Source organism: Channa argus, chromosome 15 (assembly GCF_033026475.1).
Source record: "Channa argus isolate prfri chromosome 15, Channa argus male v1.0, whole genome shotgun sequence".
In the NCBI taxonomy this organism is placed as follows: domain Eukaryota; kingdom Metazoa; phylum Chordata; class Actinopteri; order Anabantiformes; family Channidae; genus Channa; species Channa argus.
Genome location: NC_090211.1, coordinates 22009568 through 22024836, shown reverse-complemented (window position 1 = coordinate 22024836; position 15269 = coordinate 22009568). Strand labels below are relative to the sequence as shown.

The window sequence follows — 15269 nt, the reverse complement described above, 5'->3', positions numbered from 1 at the left end:
TATATAAAAATATGTCTCTACTTGTATCTGAAAAGTGCCTCCAGATGACATCACTTGAAAGGAACCTTAATTGTGTATTAGGCCATCTCGTCGCTCTTAGCTCAAAGTTTGTAATCATGGTCAACCTGCTTTTCCAGAGCTCCACTGGATGACATCATCTGAACTCCTAAAGATGAAAAACTCCTCCAGGTGATGTCACCTGGGGGAGTTTTTCAGCCAGAAGCAGAGAACTATTTTGATATAGGGAAGTCACAGGGAGGTTTAAAAGCAACGATGTACATTTATACCCTCGTCCTTTAACACCAACAATGGGGGCCCTTTGTTTGACACGACTGACTCGAGAAAAATACTCCACTGCCGGTGCTGGTCCCAAGCCTGGTCCCCAAAACCTCGTGCGAAATTAACGTGCGGAACATTTTCTGCTTTGGCTTCCCCCAAAGGGACAAGCTGAAAGCAACTGATCTTTGATTGTGATGGTGTGAATACGTGTACAATTCTAGTCCTGATTAATTTGACAAATGTTCAGTAATATTAGAATAAAAGTAAAAGAAAATAGAACTATTCCAGTGAAGTATTGCTGTCTCAACTACAGTACATGTGGTTGGGATAGTATTCAGTTACATTAGTGAAGTAAAAGTACATGCCAGTAACCAGAAAAATGTATCTTCAGTACTGTCCCTGTGACTGTTATACAATAACATACTTTATCACTGGCTTATTAAATTGAAAGCAGCATTTTACTGAAATGATTTTATGCCGGACTTCAAGTCATAAATCCTATTTATTAAAGAATGTGTTAGTGACACCTTCATAGTGTCTGTTTCACCACAAATGTAAATGTTTCAAACAAAAAGCAAAAAAACAAAAAGCCATATTTGAGTTTGTAACAGTACTTACTGATTATTATTACTGATTAGTAGTTGTTTAATTTACAACAAATATTTTACAAGCTGTTATGATTTATATACAAAGATTTCCATTTGTCAAATAACTAAGGCTGTCAGACGAATTAGTTGAGTATAAGTGTAATATTTCTCCATCAACTCTGAAGTATGAAGTGATATGAAAAAGAAAGTGTACAGCACCGTTTTCACCAGCAGGGGGCACACAGAGGCAACACTACTGAGGACTTATTGAAACTTATTTAAAACCACATTATGCTGATTATCTGTACTCTGCGTTCACTGTCTTCACGGGGACGGTCTATTCAGATGGATCCTGATGAGTCTTGTCATCACTCTGATGGCTGCAAAGTGGAATCACTGGAAGGACAAAAATCCTCCCAAGCCCCAAAAGCATTGGTTCTGAATGGGATTTGTATAATAAAATCAGACTTTGACAGCGTTGAAATAAATTGTCCTGATGCTTATTTACATATAGAAACATTTGAATTCCTGTCTTAAAGCTGCAGGCAGGGAAGGGGGAGACTGAGTGACAGCTGTCTGGACGGGAGGGTAAACACACTTGTCATGATGGATCAGTAAATTGGAGGATGACAGTGGGGAGAAGACATTGCTTGGACACTGCCTGCTCCCATAATTAGAGGTTGAGGTCATGTATTGAGACACCAACACGGCAGTTTCTCAGCACATCAACATGCAATTGTCCACCCGAGGCAGTCAGGGGTTTGATGTAGTCGCTTCTGAAGAAGAACAACGTCGCAACACTTTATAATACTTTCTTCATAAATAATGGGCATCTGCAGTTTAAGTTGCAATGATCAGTGGAGCAGCAGAGGAAGTTAGCTGTCTGCAGTGGGTTGTGTCTATTTCCAGAGCTTTGAGGTTTCTGGTGCATGAGGCAAAGAAGCTATGCTCAGTAGGGGGTCCTGCTTTTTGAAGGAAGCCTCGAGTATCTCTTCTGAACAACTACTTCTTTGCAGGATTCACCATCTCTGATAAAGAGGCAGAAATCTCTTCTGTATTATGAAACTTTCCCTTACGTGAAAACTTTTCGAAGTAAGAGATTGAAAAGCTTTGCGTGTATTTTGGTGTTTTCCCCCCCAGCTGTGAATTAAAGTAGAACCCCTGCCGTTGGAAATAGGTGCGAGGAGAAAATCAACTAATTAACACTAAACTCAGCTTCCATCATTCACTAAATGAATTTGGCAGCAAAGTAATTCAACTCATGAGAAAGTTGAACTCATCTAAACGTGAATAAAAAAGAAATGTGTTTCCAGCTAAGAAGAAGAAGCGTTGACACATGACGCATGGGCGACTGAGACCCTTCAACAGGCTAATGAAAGGTATGGAAACATACAGAATAGTTAAGTAAGATAAATGAGTTAGTTACCTAAACATTTGAAGTAGTTCAAATTAACCAAGAGTGAACTCTGAGTAGCTAAGGGATAAACCACTGAGCTATAGGAAAAGTAAGGCTGAAAGTGCTGAAAATACAATATAAAGATAAGAAAATGTGCTGGAAAAACAAATAAACTGAAACTAATGGCTGAGTGGTTGAAACATCCTGTTACTCCAGCTACAAGTGAATGAAGAGTTGAGCCGCTGGTGGTTAATTTCCTCTTCACCTAGGACATAATTCCTACGCTAAGGGGCCACCTGAGCTCACCTGAGCTCACCTGATAGGTGTTTCAGCCTCACTGTGACAGACTCGGGGTGACACTGAGAAATGTTGTCTTTATTGAGAACATAAAGAAAAGCACAGAAACGACCATTTGGGCAAAAACAAGCCTCTTTTTTTTACAAAACATTTCCATCTAACGGTGCCTCACTCTAGAAATACACCACAAAGTCATTAAAGAAACATCCACAGTACATTGGTGGCGTGGGATCAAACTACCGGGGCGACGTTGTCTGGTATGATAGGCTGATTTTACTTCCGGATATTAAACCCCCCCCTCGGGTATTAAGCAGGTCCCTGACATTCAGGCCGGTAATCTCGATTACAAAGCCTAAGTTACGTTGGGTATTATCTCCGCGTGATTCTGTCCACTATCCAGCATCATCCCGACATGTACACTGCACAGTACGACACCACAACAGTGAGATCGGTATTTAACAGCTGACTAAAGCACAGGTTAAAGCAGGACATTGAAGTGCTACTCTGGTACATCATGATAATAGTGCTTGATTCATGCAAATCGTTGAGAGAACACCGGACTTTGCTACTGGTGAGGTTTGATGCCGTTAGCTGAAAATCAATCCTTTTAATAATGTCACCAAGCGGTGGTAGTGTTAGAGTTAGAGCCCTTGCAGAATTGATGACTTTGCCTTTAAATACGGTCAGAATAATTCTATACTGTCAACAACATTAATTGGGTTGGTTTTTTTTTTTTTTTAAATCCTGGCTGTTTAATAGCTTGTTCAGTCAAATACAGTAACTGACTATGTGCTACAAGCTCGTCAGATACTATTCAAAGCCGTAGTGACAGTGACAATGAGAGCGCAGGTGTGTGTGGTATGAGGTTATTCAGGGGACAGGTAGACGTCTAACTCTAAATGCACTGCCGCCTGTCACTTCTGTCTACAAGCCGCTCCCACTCCCCTCCATGTCGTCCACCATGACCCAGCGTTTGCGCAGCACAGAGTTCCCCTTCCTGCTGCTCTTCGGCTGCAGGGGCAGCTTGCTCTGACAAGGGGCCCGGTACTGAGGCAGGCCGGTCTTGGTGGTATCCAGCTCCTCCGGGTTGTCCTGCTGGGCCCTGAGGGCAGCGATCACATCCTTGTCTGAGGGGCTGAGGGTGAGGCAGCCGCAGGGACGAATACCGCCGCCCTCTGCTCCCATCTCGCCGGCCTCCCCCACGCCCTCGGGTTCATCCTCCACCGTCATGAAGGCGTCCCCCCAGAGGCTCTCGCAAAGATCCCTGCCGTGCTGGTACATCTACACACAAACGCACACACACACATATTCCGTCAAAATGGAGGAAAACCAGGGATGAAACAAGTAAGTCAGACACTTTGATCAAGTAGTAGCCTAGTTAAAAAATAAAAGCCCTGCATTAAAAACTCTACTCGAGTACAGTTTTAACAGTTTTCAATTTTAACGTCACTGGGCACGAAAAGGTAAAGTCAGCATTCTCTAAATTAACATGCTTAAATATTTTTCAGGATCATTTTTCAAAATCATTAGACTAGGATCCCCCACATAGAGTTTGGGGCACCCCAATAACAGACAAACAACTATAACCCCCCCGCTCATAAAGGTACTATACAGTGCAGCCCCAATGCCTCTGATCCAAGGTCCTGGGGGCCCCCAGGCAAAGAGTCCACGCAAGTCCCCCAGGTCCTGTTCCTAAGAGCTGGGAAGCTCCACACTGGCAGCACATTCTGTCCAAATACAACACTCACAATGGGCTTTTCTGTGGGTAATTGATTTTGGCTTTCAGGGCAGCGCCGGCCTTGAAATCAAACACCCTTAGCCGGGTATCAGAGGGGGCCACAGGCACCTGGCAGCTGCTCCCACGCGCTGCTTTTGTCCGCCTCTCTCTCGCTCGCGTCCTCCACCAGCCTTAAGAGCAAATTAGAGACGTGACCTTGAAAAAGCTCACAGCGGTGTCAGAAAGACGCGAGTCAGTCTGTGCAGCGGAGCGATGACGTCACGGAGTCTGCGGGCCCTGATCAGAAAGGTCACGTCCAGCACCTCGCGTGACAGGATATTAATGACGGCGCTCGGCCTCTATGAAGTTACACTTTGATCCCAGACGTCCAATTACTGCTGACATTCGCTTTAAGGTTTGTGGAGCGCGACAAATGACCCTCGTCTCTAATAAGTCGTGGATTACAGCGGGATATTGTAGAATCATAATTCCACATTTAAGCTGTGCACGTGTACAAAGTGGCGGGCGGAAGTTCGTTAGAGATGTTACACTGACACGTGCTGCTTCGGAACCAGTCAGTAAGATTCTGTCTATGCTCGTTTGCATTCTCCCCTTTTTGCTTATTGCTGTTTGTGTCCCTCTCTCATTGTGTGCAGTGCGCCCCCCCCCCCCCCCCCCCCCCACGTCTGCTTGGGATTAAGGCTGAGTCACACGCGGAGCTCAGCGAAGAAAACGCTGGAATGCGTTTACTGTGTACGAAGGACAAAGAGGATGATGGCTGGTTCTCTCCACTGCTTTACGCTGTCTGTGACGCTTGGGTCTTATTGCGGTGACCCGGTAATACACACAGGGCTACAGCATACGCGCACGCGCACGCACACACACTTCAGGCGGACACGCTTTGCTGCCAAAGCTAATTGAGTTCGAGCGCAAGCGGCGTGATCCAATAAGTGAGATAGAGAAATTTCCTGCGGCTGTATCGTGTCCGTCCCATTTTCTCTTATTCAGTTGCGGCCTTCTCTCTCTGAAATCCACGACTTTGCACCTGGTGTGAAAAATGAAACAGCAAAGACAAATTACTGACTTATTCTTTCCCACATTACTTGTCTGCTGCAACAATTCTCCCACAACCAAAGAGTCAAAATACCGTTTTTCTCCATCACGTTGCGTCTGTGTTCAGATGATGGTTTTCAAGTAATTAAAATAATGTTTTCCACAACATTTAAAGGATCCTGTGCTACATTAGCATCGGTCATTTCTTCCTGAAATATTTCAGCACACGATGACATGTAGCTGTGTTTAATTTGGACCAAGAATCCTGATACAGCCACTTCAGAAGGTTTTCACACAGTTTTTTATTTCTTCATCGTGTACAATTTCAGGGCCTGACTTAACATTATGACCACGTGTGCAATTAAATGCAAACCAAAACTCGGCCATGAATTTTACTTTTACAAGGTGATAATTTCTCGGATTTCAGGTTGAAACTAATGTTGGCCAATCTATTTAAAATGAATGAGGTGGCAAAACATTAGAACCACCTCTTCTTCCAAGGCACCGAAGTACGACTCCACCAGCAGCTTTGACCTCAATAATAAACACATTTTAGAATTATCACCTTTCTAATAGTTTTAACCTAAAAACTGAGATATTTTAACCTTGTAAAGGTAGAATTCACAGCAGAGCTGCTGTATGAGGCAAAGCTGGTCATAAAGTTATGCCTGTATGTTCATAAGCAGTAAAAGCTGCGTATGAATGTCATAGATTCAGGAGACCGTTTGTTTTTTAAAGATGTTTCAGTTAAAGCACCAAGTCCACAATGCAGCCATCACTGACTGAGGTAGATGAAAAGCAAAGACTTTTCAGATTTATGAATGCACCTAAAATGGCCTCTGACCTTTACAGCATCTCTAAACGTTTGAATGCACGTGTCCAACTGTTCAACAAGGTGATTAACCACAAACATCCCAACGTGCATCACGCGTCGTGTCTGATCCATGAATCGACCCCTAAATGTTCTGGTCTAATGACAGTTTGTATTTAAACGGTCGTCTTCTTCACGCTGGTCACATTTTGACTTCATGAGACCAAGACGACACCTAACAACTGAAAACTTATTGACACGTTGACGTGTTTTGCGGCGGTTTACCGACCACTGTTGTTAGCTTTGGGTTCAATAATTAGTTTGAGATGAAGACGTCACCACTGCAGGCTTCTACTCAAATGTCCTACTTTCATGATATAATATCACCGTAGCTTGAACTTTTGACATTTTCCATAAATTCCATGTGAAAGTCAAATATCCCTTTTTGTGAGTATTGTTTATGGACTCCAGGTGCTGAATAATGAGTACAACTATTACCACAATATAATTACATAATATAATTACAATAATTACCTGATGTGAAGGGTTCTTTCAGAGGGTACAACCCCAGTTACAAGTTGTTTCACTACATTACCTTTGGTACATTGTGTTTTTTTTATACTTGAGTAATATTTTGAATGTAGCGGAGTATTTCTACTGTTACTGCTCAGTATCACCATTGCTGATACTTTCACTCATACTGAAACAATTCACACACACAAAACTCTTCAGTGAAAACTGGCAACAGTAGTGTCCTGGACATAATAAACAATACAGGGACAAGCTGCTCATATGTTCCCAAACTGAGAAAAACCTTTGATTAGGTGACAGACGTTACTTTCTGTGACGCTTCACTACTATGGGAAATGTGCAAGAAAGCACTTTTTAAAGTAATGTCTTTGTGACATGTAACATTGTGTAAACGCACACAAGAAAAGAGCTATTGTGAAAAGAAATGTAATAAAAGTTAATTCTCTTAGTCCCCTGTTAATATCCAGTAACTATTCACATCCTTCTACAAAAACAGTCCCCGAGATAAATAATGATAAAATTAATCATTTTGATGGTCACACCGACTGGGTCACATAGCTGAGCCACGTCAGGCCAAAACAAGGGAAACACAAATGTTGTCAAAGGTAAAGACCAGAGCCAAGACGAGTAAACTGCTGAAATTCATAAAATAATACAGAAGATTCAGAAGACGAACAGCAAAGAATTCCTACTGTAAAATAATCATTTCAACTTACATTTACGCTTTTATTCAAAGCAACTTAGAAGTGAGGTACAAGAAAAAATCTAAGTCAAGGAGAAAATATTAAGGAGTTTACAGTTCACAGAGAGCCAGACTCTGCTCCCACCACAAACGCAGCCATTAGTCTTTATCCTTTTGATGAACTTCCCACTCCGAGCTTGACGTCGGATGGAAACCCACAACAACCAGACCCAGTTCCAGCTAATTAAAAGCCCCTTAAAGCATAAATTACCTCTAAACACCTTCAATGTAAATTTGTTGCCCACGTAGACTTGGTAAATATTTAAGTGGACAACGTACATTCGCAAAGCTTTTCCTTTTCTTGATTTGGGAACTGTGATCCAAAGTGTCACAACAGGTTCCGTTGAAACCATGTGGCTCAGTAGCCTCATTTGACAGTTTTCCCTTTCCTCCGACCCTCCGTTCACTACATCCGAGCCAAAGATTCGGTGCCAGCGTCTGGCTCAGACACTCGGACGCTCTGTGCAGGTGCAAGCTCATTTCCACAAAGCTGAGAGCAGCGAGAGAAAGCGTCTAATGCTCAGATAAATAATGTCAGCAATGCACAAAGACAAAGACGGACACAAAGCGCCCGAGGGATTTTTGTATGCAGTTGATGTGTCGGCCTGTGTTTGCTTTTAAACGTATAAGCTTGTTACTATGCAGATTGTTATCTGCTGCCGGCAGCATTACAAACCCTTTATCTGTGTTCTACAAACACACAAACACGCACCTGCATGCTGCTTTAGTCTGGGGAACTTTTCAGAAGGAAGAATTGTGATTGGACTTATAGTGAAACTGTGAATTACTTTAGCATTTATCAGCAAAGCTTCCTTATCAGCACATCTACATTCAAACTTGTGACCATTTCCACACGACAACATGTCTTTGTGTCGAGGTTTTGTTTGTGCTCAAGACGCACAAAATGGTTGTAAATCACTGATCTTAGACTGATCAAAAGCACCTGTTCCTGTCCCTTAAATGAACACATCAGGGTTTTCTGTTAGAAAAACATCAGACATCAGAATAAAAACTAAAAACCAGTCGTTGGACTGTGATCACTGTTCACAGTCCATGTGTCACTGAGCACTGATCAGGTTCGTGGTTTTGTTAAATTTGGTTTTGCTTTCACGTTGTAGGACCTTTATTGACGTACCCACTTCCTGTCCTCATTGCCTACACGGGCTGTGTCTTTGTGTACCTGTATATTGATTGGTCTGTGGACAGACAAACGTCTGAAATCAGTGTATTGTCGATAGTTCATCTCTCTCTGGGATAAAGAAAGAAAATGAATCAATAAATTCATTTCGTCGCCACTGTGGCGTTGCCATGGTTGTACTACCATTAGATGTTTTTACATTTTTATTTCTATCATGGACCAAAATGAAATCAAATATCACATCTCTTCTCCTCCTCTGATGCTCCCACACCTCATTTCTAAACATGTCCTGCTTCTCTTTTTCCTCTGTAATTACTCCTCAGCTTCCTGTAATTGGTCAGAGGGTCGGATCTGGACTGAGACCACCGCTCGCTGTGATTGGACCCAGTGAACCAGTTTGTAAATTTGGTTCATTTACCTCTTCGTTCAGTTTCCTTTCACACATAGAAAAATCCAAGCAAAATAAAATGCATCACAAGATCAGAGCTAACTGCTTAAAGAGATCAAGGGCAGCAACAAGACAGTAAATATAGGAAGCAGAGCCTGTTCTGTCCACCTGAATGTTACACAGCACCATTTAGTTCATTTGTGACCCGACTGAGACAAAATCCAGTAAAAGGTCTTGGTGCGGTTGCGGTTGATTTGGTTTGGATCCAGGTGGGATCGCTGTGCTCAGACCTGTGCAAACAAACAAGTACCCAGAAGTTTAAAAATGTGTGACCCTGTTTGTACTTGGTGTGGACACCTGTCCATATACATAAGTCCCCAAGGTGTCCAGGAGACAACTTGTGTTTAGATGTTGTTACTGCTTTGATGTTTCCACTAACATGCGACGCACTGCACACGCAGACTGTCATGGGGGGTGGGGACCTGTGCAGGACATTGGACTGAGGTAGGACGGGAGTCATCAGAGTCCCTTGGTCTGGCATGGTCTCACCAAAACAACCACTTTGTGTTGCACTGATGCTGGAATTTCCAGCAACTGGGACATATTACACAGCCCTGGACCTCAGAAAGTGGTTTACGTGATTGAAAACAAGTGCGTCTCAGCCCTGAGCCTGGTTTAAGCGCCTGCCTGCTGCTTTGACCTTCAAACATGTTGTGTGATTGTGGTGAATAAGAAGCAGTGTAAAGTGCTTTAAGTGACAATAGCTAGAAAAGTGCTATCTAGGTGCAGAACATTGACCTTTGACCACACAAGCAGCTTCTCTAAGTGAAATGATCAGCAAACATCAGGACTCGTCTCTTTGTGCTGTTGTTTTGTTTTTAGCAGCTCTTGGACACACTGTGCTTCTTAAGAGCCACTTAAATTGATTGTGTGTGTGTGTTTCAGCAACACACATTCAAAGATTTTCTCTCTCTACAAATCTGTCGTTTCCAGGAATCATTGAAAACCAGAGACTTAATAGCTGTTTCCAGTCTTTGCGCTAAGTCAGGCTTAAGAGCCTCTGACTGCTGCTTCCAGTTCATTCCCATCATCCCAGAACTTGTCTTGCAAGGAGTTTAAATATAGTTTCTCTGGTGTTGGTGGTGCATGTTTAAAAGATCTGTTCAGTCAAATAAAAAAACAGGTTAAATTAGCCCCAGATCTTCAACACAGTGAAGAATTCATGTATGTGCAGCCAAACAATTGTCGGTAAAGACTGTATGCAGATATTAGAAGGCACCACGATAACGGAGAGACGATAGAGGAACGCTGTCGGCCCCAGCTGCAGCCCCTCGGCCACTCTGTCCATTTTTAAATCGACCAGCTGGCCCCTGCCCACTGAAGCAGGACCAAAACCTTTTCATGCCTCAGCCCCTACACTGTTAACCCTTCCCTCACCCTTCTCGAGCGCCCGCACACAGGCTCTGCAGCTCAAATGACCAGTGTGAAGGTCAGTCAGACGGAGTCAAAGGGAAACAAGCCCCCCCAGACTGCTGTTAAGAGGTATATGTATGTAGCATGTTCACTATGGAGTTATGTTAAACAATGTGAGAAAGTCAGATCACTGCCTACCTGCTGGTACTGAACACAGGTTCCAGTGCAGTTCTGTCCCCTGGGGTCTTTGGCCCAGTTTCGAGCACAGGTCAAGTCCATCTTGCAAGCATCAAACCTGAAGAAAAGCAATTCTCAAAGTAAAACATCCACAGCAGAACATTCAGGTGCCAGCTTTCATGTTCACGTTTGCACGTTTGTTGCTGTTTGTGTTGATTTGCGTCCCGTCTTTCACTAGTGGTACAATGTGTTGTATTTGGACAGAGCGGACCAGCAGATTCCCTCTGCTTCCAGTCTAACCAGCTGCTTCCTGTAGCATCATAAAAACTGTACAGACACAGTGATGTGATCTCACCATAACTCAGCTAGATTTTAAACATATATCATTTCACAGAATATTAAAAGGCAACAACTGAAATTAAGCCTTATTCTGGTGGGTGTATATGAGCCGGGGCCACTCTCACACAAGGGCATTGGGGGTTGGTCAGTCAGATTGTTTGGGGGGGCCGGTGACACCCCAGGACACCCGTCTTGCCTGCCCCTGTGGATCCTGTCTCTGTATGGACAGTTCCGCCGGCTGGTGAAGGTGAAGTGGCACAAATTCAGATTTAGGTTTGCAATGCGACATGTTCCCCAGCCTCACCAGTCACGGCAGAAGCTGTGGCAGAGCGGCACAGCCTGGATGTACGAGCGGCGATGAGGATGAGGCCAGCGCGCTGCGTCAGGGGAGCAGCGGTAGAAACATGACACACGCTTCAGGAAACCTTCACACCTGAGGGGACAGAGGGAGGCAGTTAGTACGGTTAGTCCCTCCCAAGGTGTCTTCACTGGAGTCATTGTCATACTGTTCATGGGTTGAAACGGAAAGAAGGGAGTTGAAAGTTGAAAGTTCTGAAAACATATCTGAGACTTCTCAGAAGTCTGAGACTTCTTTAAAACATTTAAGTGACCCAAGAAACTTCTTGAGCCTGGACCCAATTTTGAAAGACCACCCTCAAGGACAAATCACGGTATTCAGGGATATTCTAAGAAATACAATGTCCAGGTGTTGACAATGACCAGCGTCATCATCTGGTTGGTTTTAAACCCAAATGCTTTCCCACTTTTCCAAGCTTGCTAAACGTGGGTCCTGGCCTGAACAATTACAGGTGATGTCATTTGCAAGAAGCCTGAATCAGGTAACATGAAGTATTAAAATACACAGACCAAAAAAGCTTATATTATTAATCTTCCGTCGTAGCAGAGTTTTCCTTCAGTCAGAAGATACATGGACGGGGAAAACCAGCTGAATCCAGCAGAAAAAAGACTGAATCATAGCTTGATGTCCTCGCTGAGCAGCTCATCTGACTGTGTGTGTTGTCGCTCTCTGCTTTTCAAAAAGCTCAAATTCTGGAAACAAATCTGATCAGATCTACACTGCAATGCAACGTTATTCAATACGAATCTTTAACCGACAGTCCGAGTTTAGGACTTTTAGCAAATGGAAATGTCTGTGGCAAGAAAACCTATTTCATACCTAAATATTCACAGTTACTTTTTGCTATTTAGCTGAATTTAGAGAGTTGGCATCAGGAGGATATGAAGTGGATCAGACTTACTCGGAGCTCAGAGGCCCGCACTTGTCCCACGGTTCATTCTGGTTGCTCACAGATGGAGAATGGGAGATATCCTGGATGTCGTGGTCTGTGCAGCAGCTATCTGTCAGCAGCAAAGACAGGGAAACCTTTCAGCCAGCACGTCAATCAGGGGCTGTCATTACAGCAGAAAACGTGCAGCGGTTGCCACTCACTGTCTGCGTACAGAGAACAGTCCCTCAGGTGTGGCTCCGGGCCGGGCGTGGCCCTGTGTTGACCGTCTTGAAGGCAAACCCCCTCCGAGTGGGTTCCACCGACCAGTGCAGCCGCCAAACATGCACACGCCAAGAGCAAAGGGCGACAGGTGACAGTCATCTCTGCAGCAAGAAACTAATCCAATGAAACATGAGGAGGAGAAATGACATAGTGACAATTTATAACAAGAGAATAGATCCATGACTCAGGTAAGATGTGTCACAAATTCCTGTTGCAGTGATGTGATTGGTTTAGTTTAAACGCCATCAAATCAGCAGAGCAGCACCTCAATCAATCAGCTGCTTGGTTTTGCTCAAACAAGTGTAATATGGGAGAAAATGCTGCATCGGCTTAATTGTGCACTCAGATGTGAGGGATCGGAGCAATGGATGTTTGTGCAACCGAAATGCAGCTTGTTTGGTGCAAAGCATCACATGAAGCCACTGTGATTTGATCAGCTGTGATGCAACATGCGTTAATCCACGAGAGCTGCATTACAGATTCACCCAAAGCCAAACAGCATCAGCCATAACATTAACACCAGCTGGTTGGGTCTGGGACAACTTAGTGCAAATGATGATCAACAGGTGTCACAGAGGATCACAGCTTCGCGTGTACCAGGCTGTGAAGGTGCAGACGGGCCAGACCCCCCCCCCCAAAATTAAAACCACCAGCTGGTGTTAACGTTGTGGCTGCTTCTCTGCATGTGCTGACCCAGACTGGGTGAAGCTAATTACTCCGTGCTGAGATGGATGAGATGGAGCCTACATAACACGACTTAAACAAAGCTGGACGTGGCCACAGGGCTGCTCCTGATTTAATCCAGCAGATTAAAAGATGCACAACTTCAACACGTTTGTCTGGCGCTAATTTCCGTTTTCAACAACATGTTGAAGCCTGTTGGGCGTCAATTGTTTTAAAAAATCCACTATTGCGATTTAACCACTAAAACAGACGAGCATGAAATAAAAGTTATATCCTTTGTATTTACGACATATTAAGTTATTCGCGTTTCTAAACAAAATGACCGAAGGAAATGTTCTTAGTGCGCTTGCAGTGACCTTTAGATGTTTTCCTGCTCGCAGTGAATCAGTCAAATGAATCCGCACAAAAACAAATCAATAAATCAATAAAGTCTCATTACAAATCAGGATCCATTTTACCTGTCGGGGGGTCGTGGGGGAGATGCTCCGTCCGTTTAGTTTCTTCGCTTTGACGCGCGTTTTCCGTCCGTGTTCCCGCTGCTCTGCGCTGGACTGCGACTGCTCGGTGCTCGGGTCTCCTCCTGTCTTCTCCTGTGTGTCCCCGTCTGTCCCCGTCTGTCCGCGTCGCGCTCTGTGCTGCCTCTGATCTCTGCTGCCCGGGGGCCGCTGCTCGCCACTTTGTCACCGGTTTATATGAAGGACATTTCAGTCCCATCCTGCAGGTGACTCACCCCCTCCCTCAGCCCCATGCTGGGAAGTCCTCTCTCTCTCTCCCTCCCTCCCTCCACTGCACACACACACACACAGAGACACACACACGCGCGCACACACACTCCCTCTGTGTTAATCTTTCAATGAGATGTTTACCAAATCCTCCTTGGTGGCAGCCTTTCCATCCTTCCTTGCATCCTTCCTTCTAAGTAATGTTGTCTGCAAATAAAATCCACATTTCTCTAATTGATTTAAAGCACAATCCGATCCGTAGAGATGTGCTGCCCTTGATGCAGAGAGGATCATTCACAGATGGTGCTGAATCACACCTGTCCTCCCCCACCAGGCCGGCACAGCGAGGTCAGGGCTTTTTCCAGGCGACAGGGTTAGAGGAGGGTATAGCTGAGATTTAATACTCAATGATATGCTGAGGACAGCAAACACAAATCGCCGTCGAACAAAACACTGTGAAGTCACCGAGAAAGTGCAGCGCCCAGCAGAACCCGGTCATGAAGACCGAGGTCAGGTCGGCGGACGAAGGGGCCTGCAGAGGGTTCACAGTGGACACGGTGGACAGACTGTGGCACCATGTCCTAAAATCTGCTGCTATCGAACTAAACTGCAAATGCACATATTTTTGTTGGATTATGTTTTCTGTCCTAATGAGGATTATTAATGTATGTTAATCACAAGGCAGAAATGCGTTGATGCTGAACATATCATATCACATATGGAGCCTGAGACAGCATTTCATTAAGGATACTGATGCTGAGTCCAGGCCCATCGTTTGTTTGGGGACAGGTTTGCATTTGATCAGACTGCTGAGAAAACCTCCTGCTATTTTTACCTTAAAACTAATAAATCACAACGAAATCTTATTTCATTTGCTCGAGCTCTTTTTGAATGAGGCCTTACGTCTGAAGGCAGTTTCACGTGATGTAACTGCAGCAAACATATTTGAATAATCTGTGTTGCTTGTGCGTTACAGCACTGAATGCACGCTCCAGTCTGTGCACCACGACAGTCCAGGCGTCGGTATTTGGAACAAAGATGGCCTCCGCTTGCTAATTCAACCTTCTGCACATGCTGCACCTACAGTATGTCCAGCGAGGAGCTGTTTTCCTCTATTCCATCCACACTCACTGTGAATTATCCTTTGAACTGTCACATTTGTTGACTGACAGTCGCGAAGCAAACAGTCTGAAAGTGTGTGTGTGTGTGTGTGTGTGTTGTTATAATCGCACCTCCCCTTAGACCTGTTGTGCCAACCTAATCCCTAGCTGGATGGATCTCTCTCTCTCTCCCAAGGCTTTTGGCCACAGAAGAGCAGATGGTGAGTGTCTTGTGGCCTAGATACGTCCGCCTAAAAACAAGACTGTGAAATTGGTGACATGCCTTAGACAGGATTGGGTTTGGCATTAAAACCACGCGGGGACCGGAAGGCACCAGACACACATGACATCAGATAAACACACTCCTTGTGTGCAGACGACATA

General features: G+C 44.4%; 1 protein-coding gene across 2 annotated transcripts; it reads right to left on the bottom strand.

The window, feature by feature from the left end:
• Window positions 1-2616: 2616 nt before the first annotated feature.
• On the bottom strand, window positions 2617-13812 carry rtbdn (retbindin). 2 transcript variants are annotated; one of them, XM_067478117.1, is made up of 6 exons: window positions 13522-13812; window positions 12319-12480; window positions 12128-12227; window positions 11173-11301; window positions 10551-10647; window positions 2617-3840 (listed from the first exon to the last, which is right to left on the bottom strand). In XM_067478117.1, the coding sequence occupies exons 1-6, from the start codon at window positions 13775-13777 to the stop codon at window positions 3484-3486; spliced, it is 1101 nt and encodes a 366-aa protein (XP_067334218.1). In that variant the 5' UTR covers window positions 13778-13812; the 3' UTR covers window positions 2617-3483. The 2 variants fall into 2 exon arrangements, with proteins under 2 accessions (XP_067334218.1, XP_067334219.1); XM_067478118.1 differs by having other exon boundaries at window positions 12319-12493; window positions 13522-13655.
• Window positions 13813-15269: the final 1457 nt, after the last annotated feature.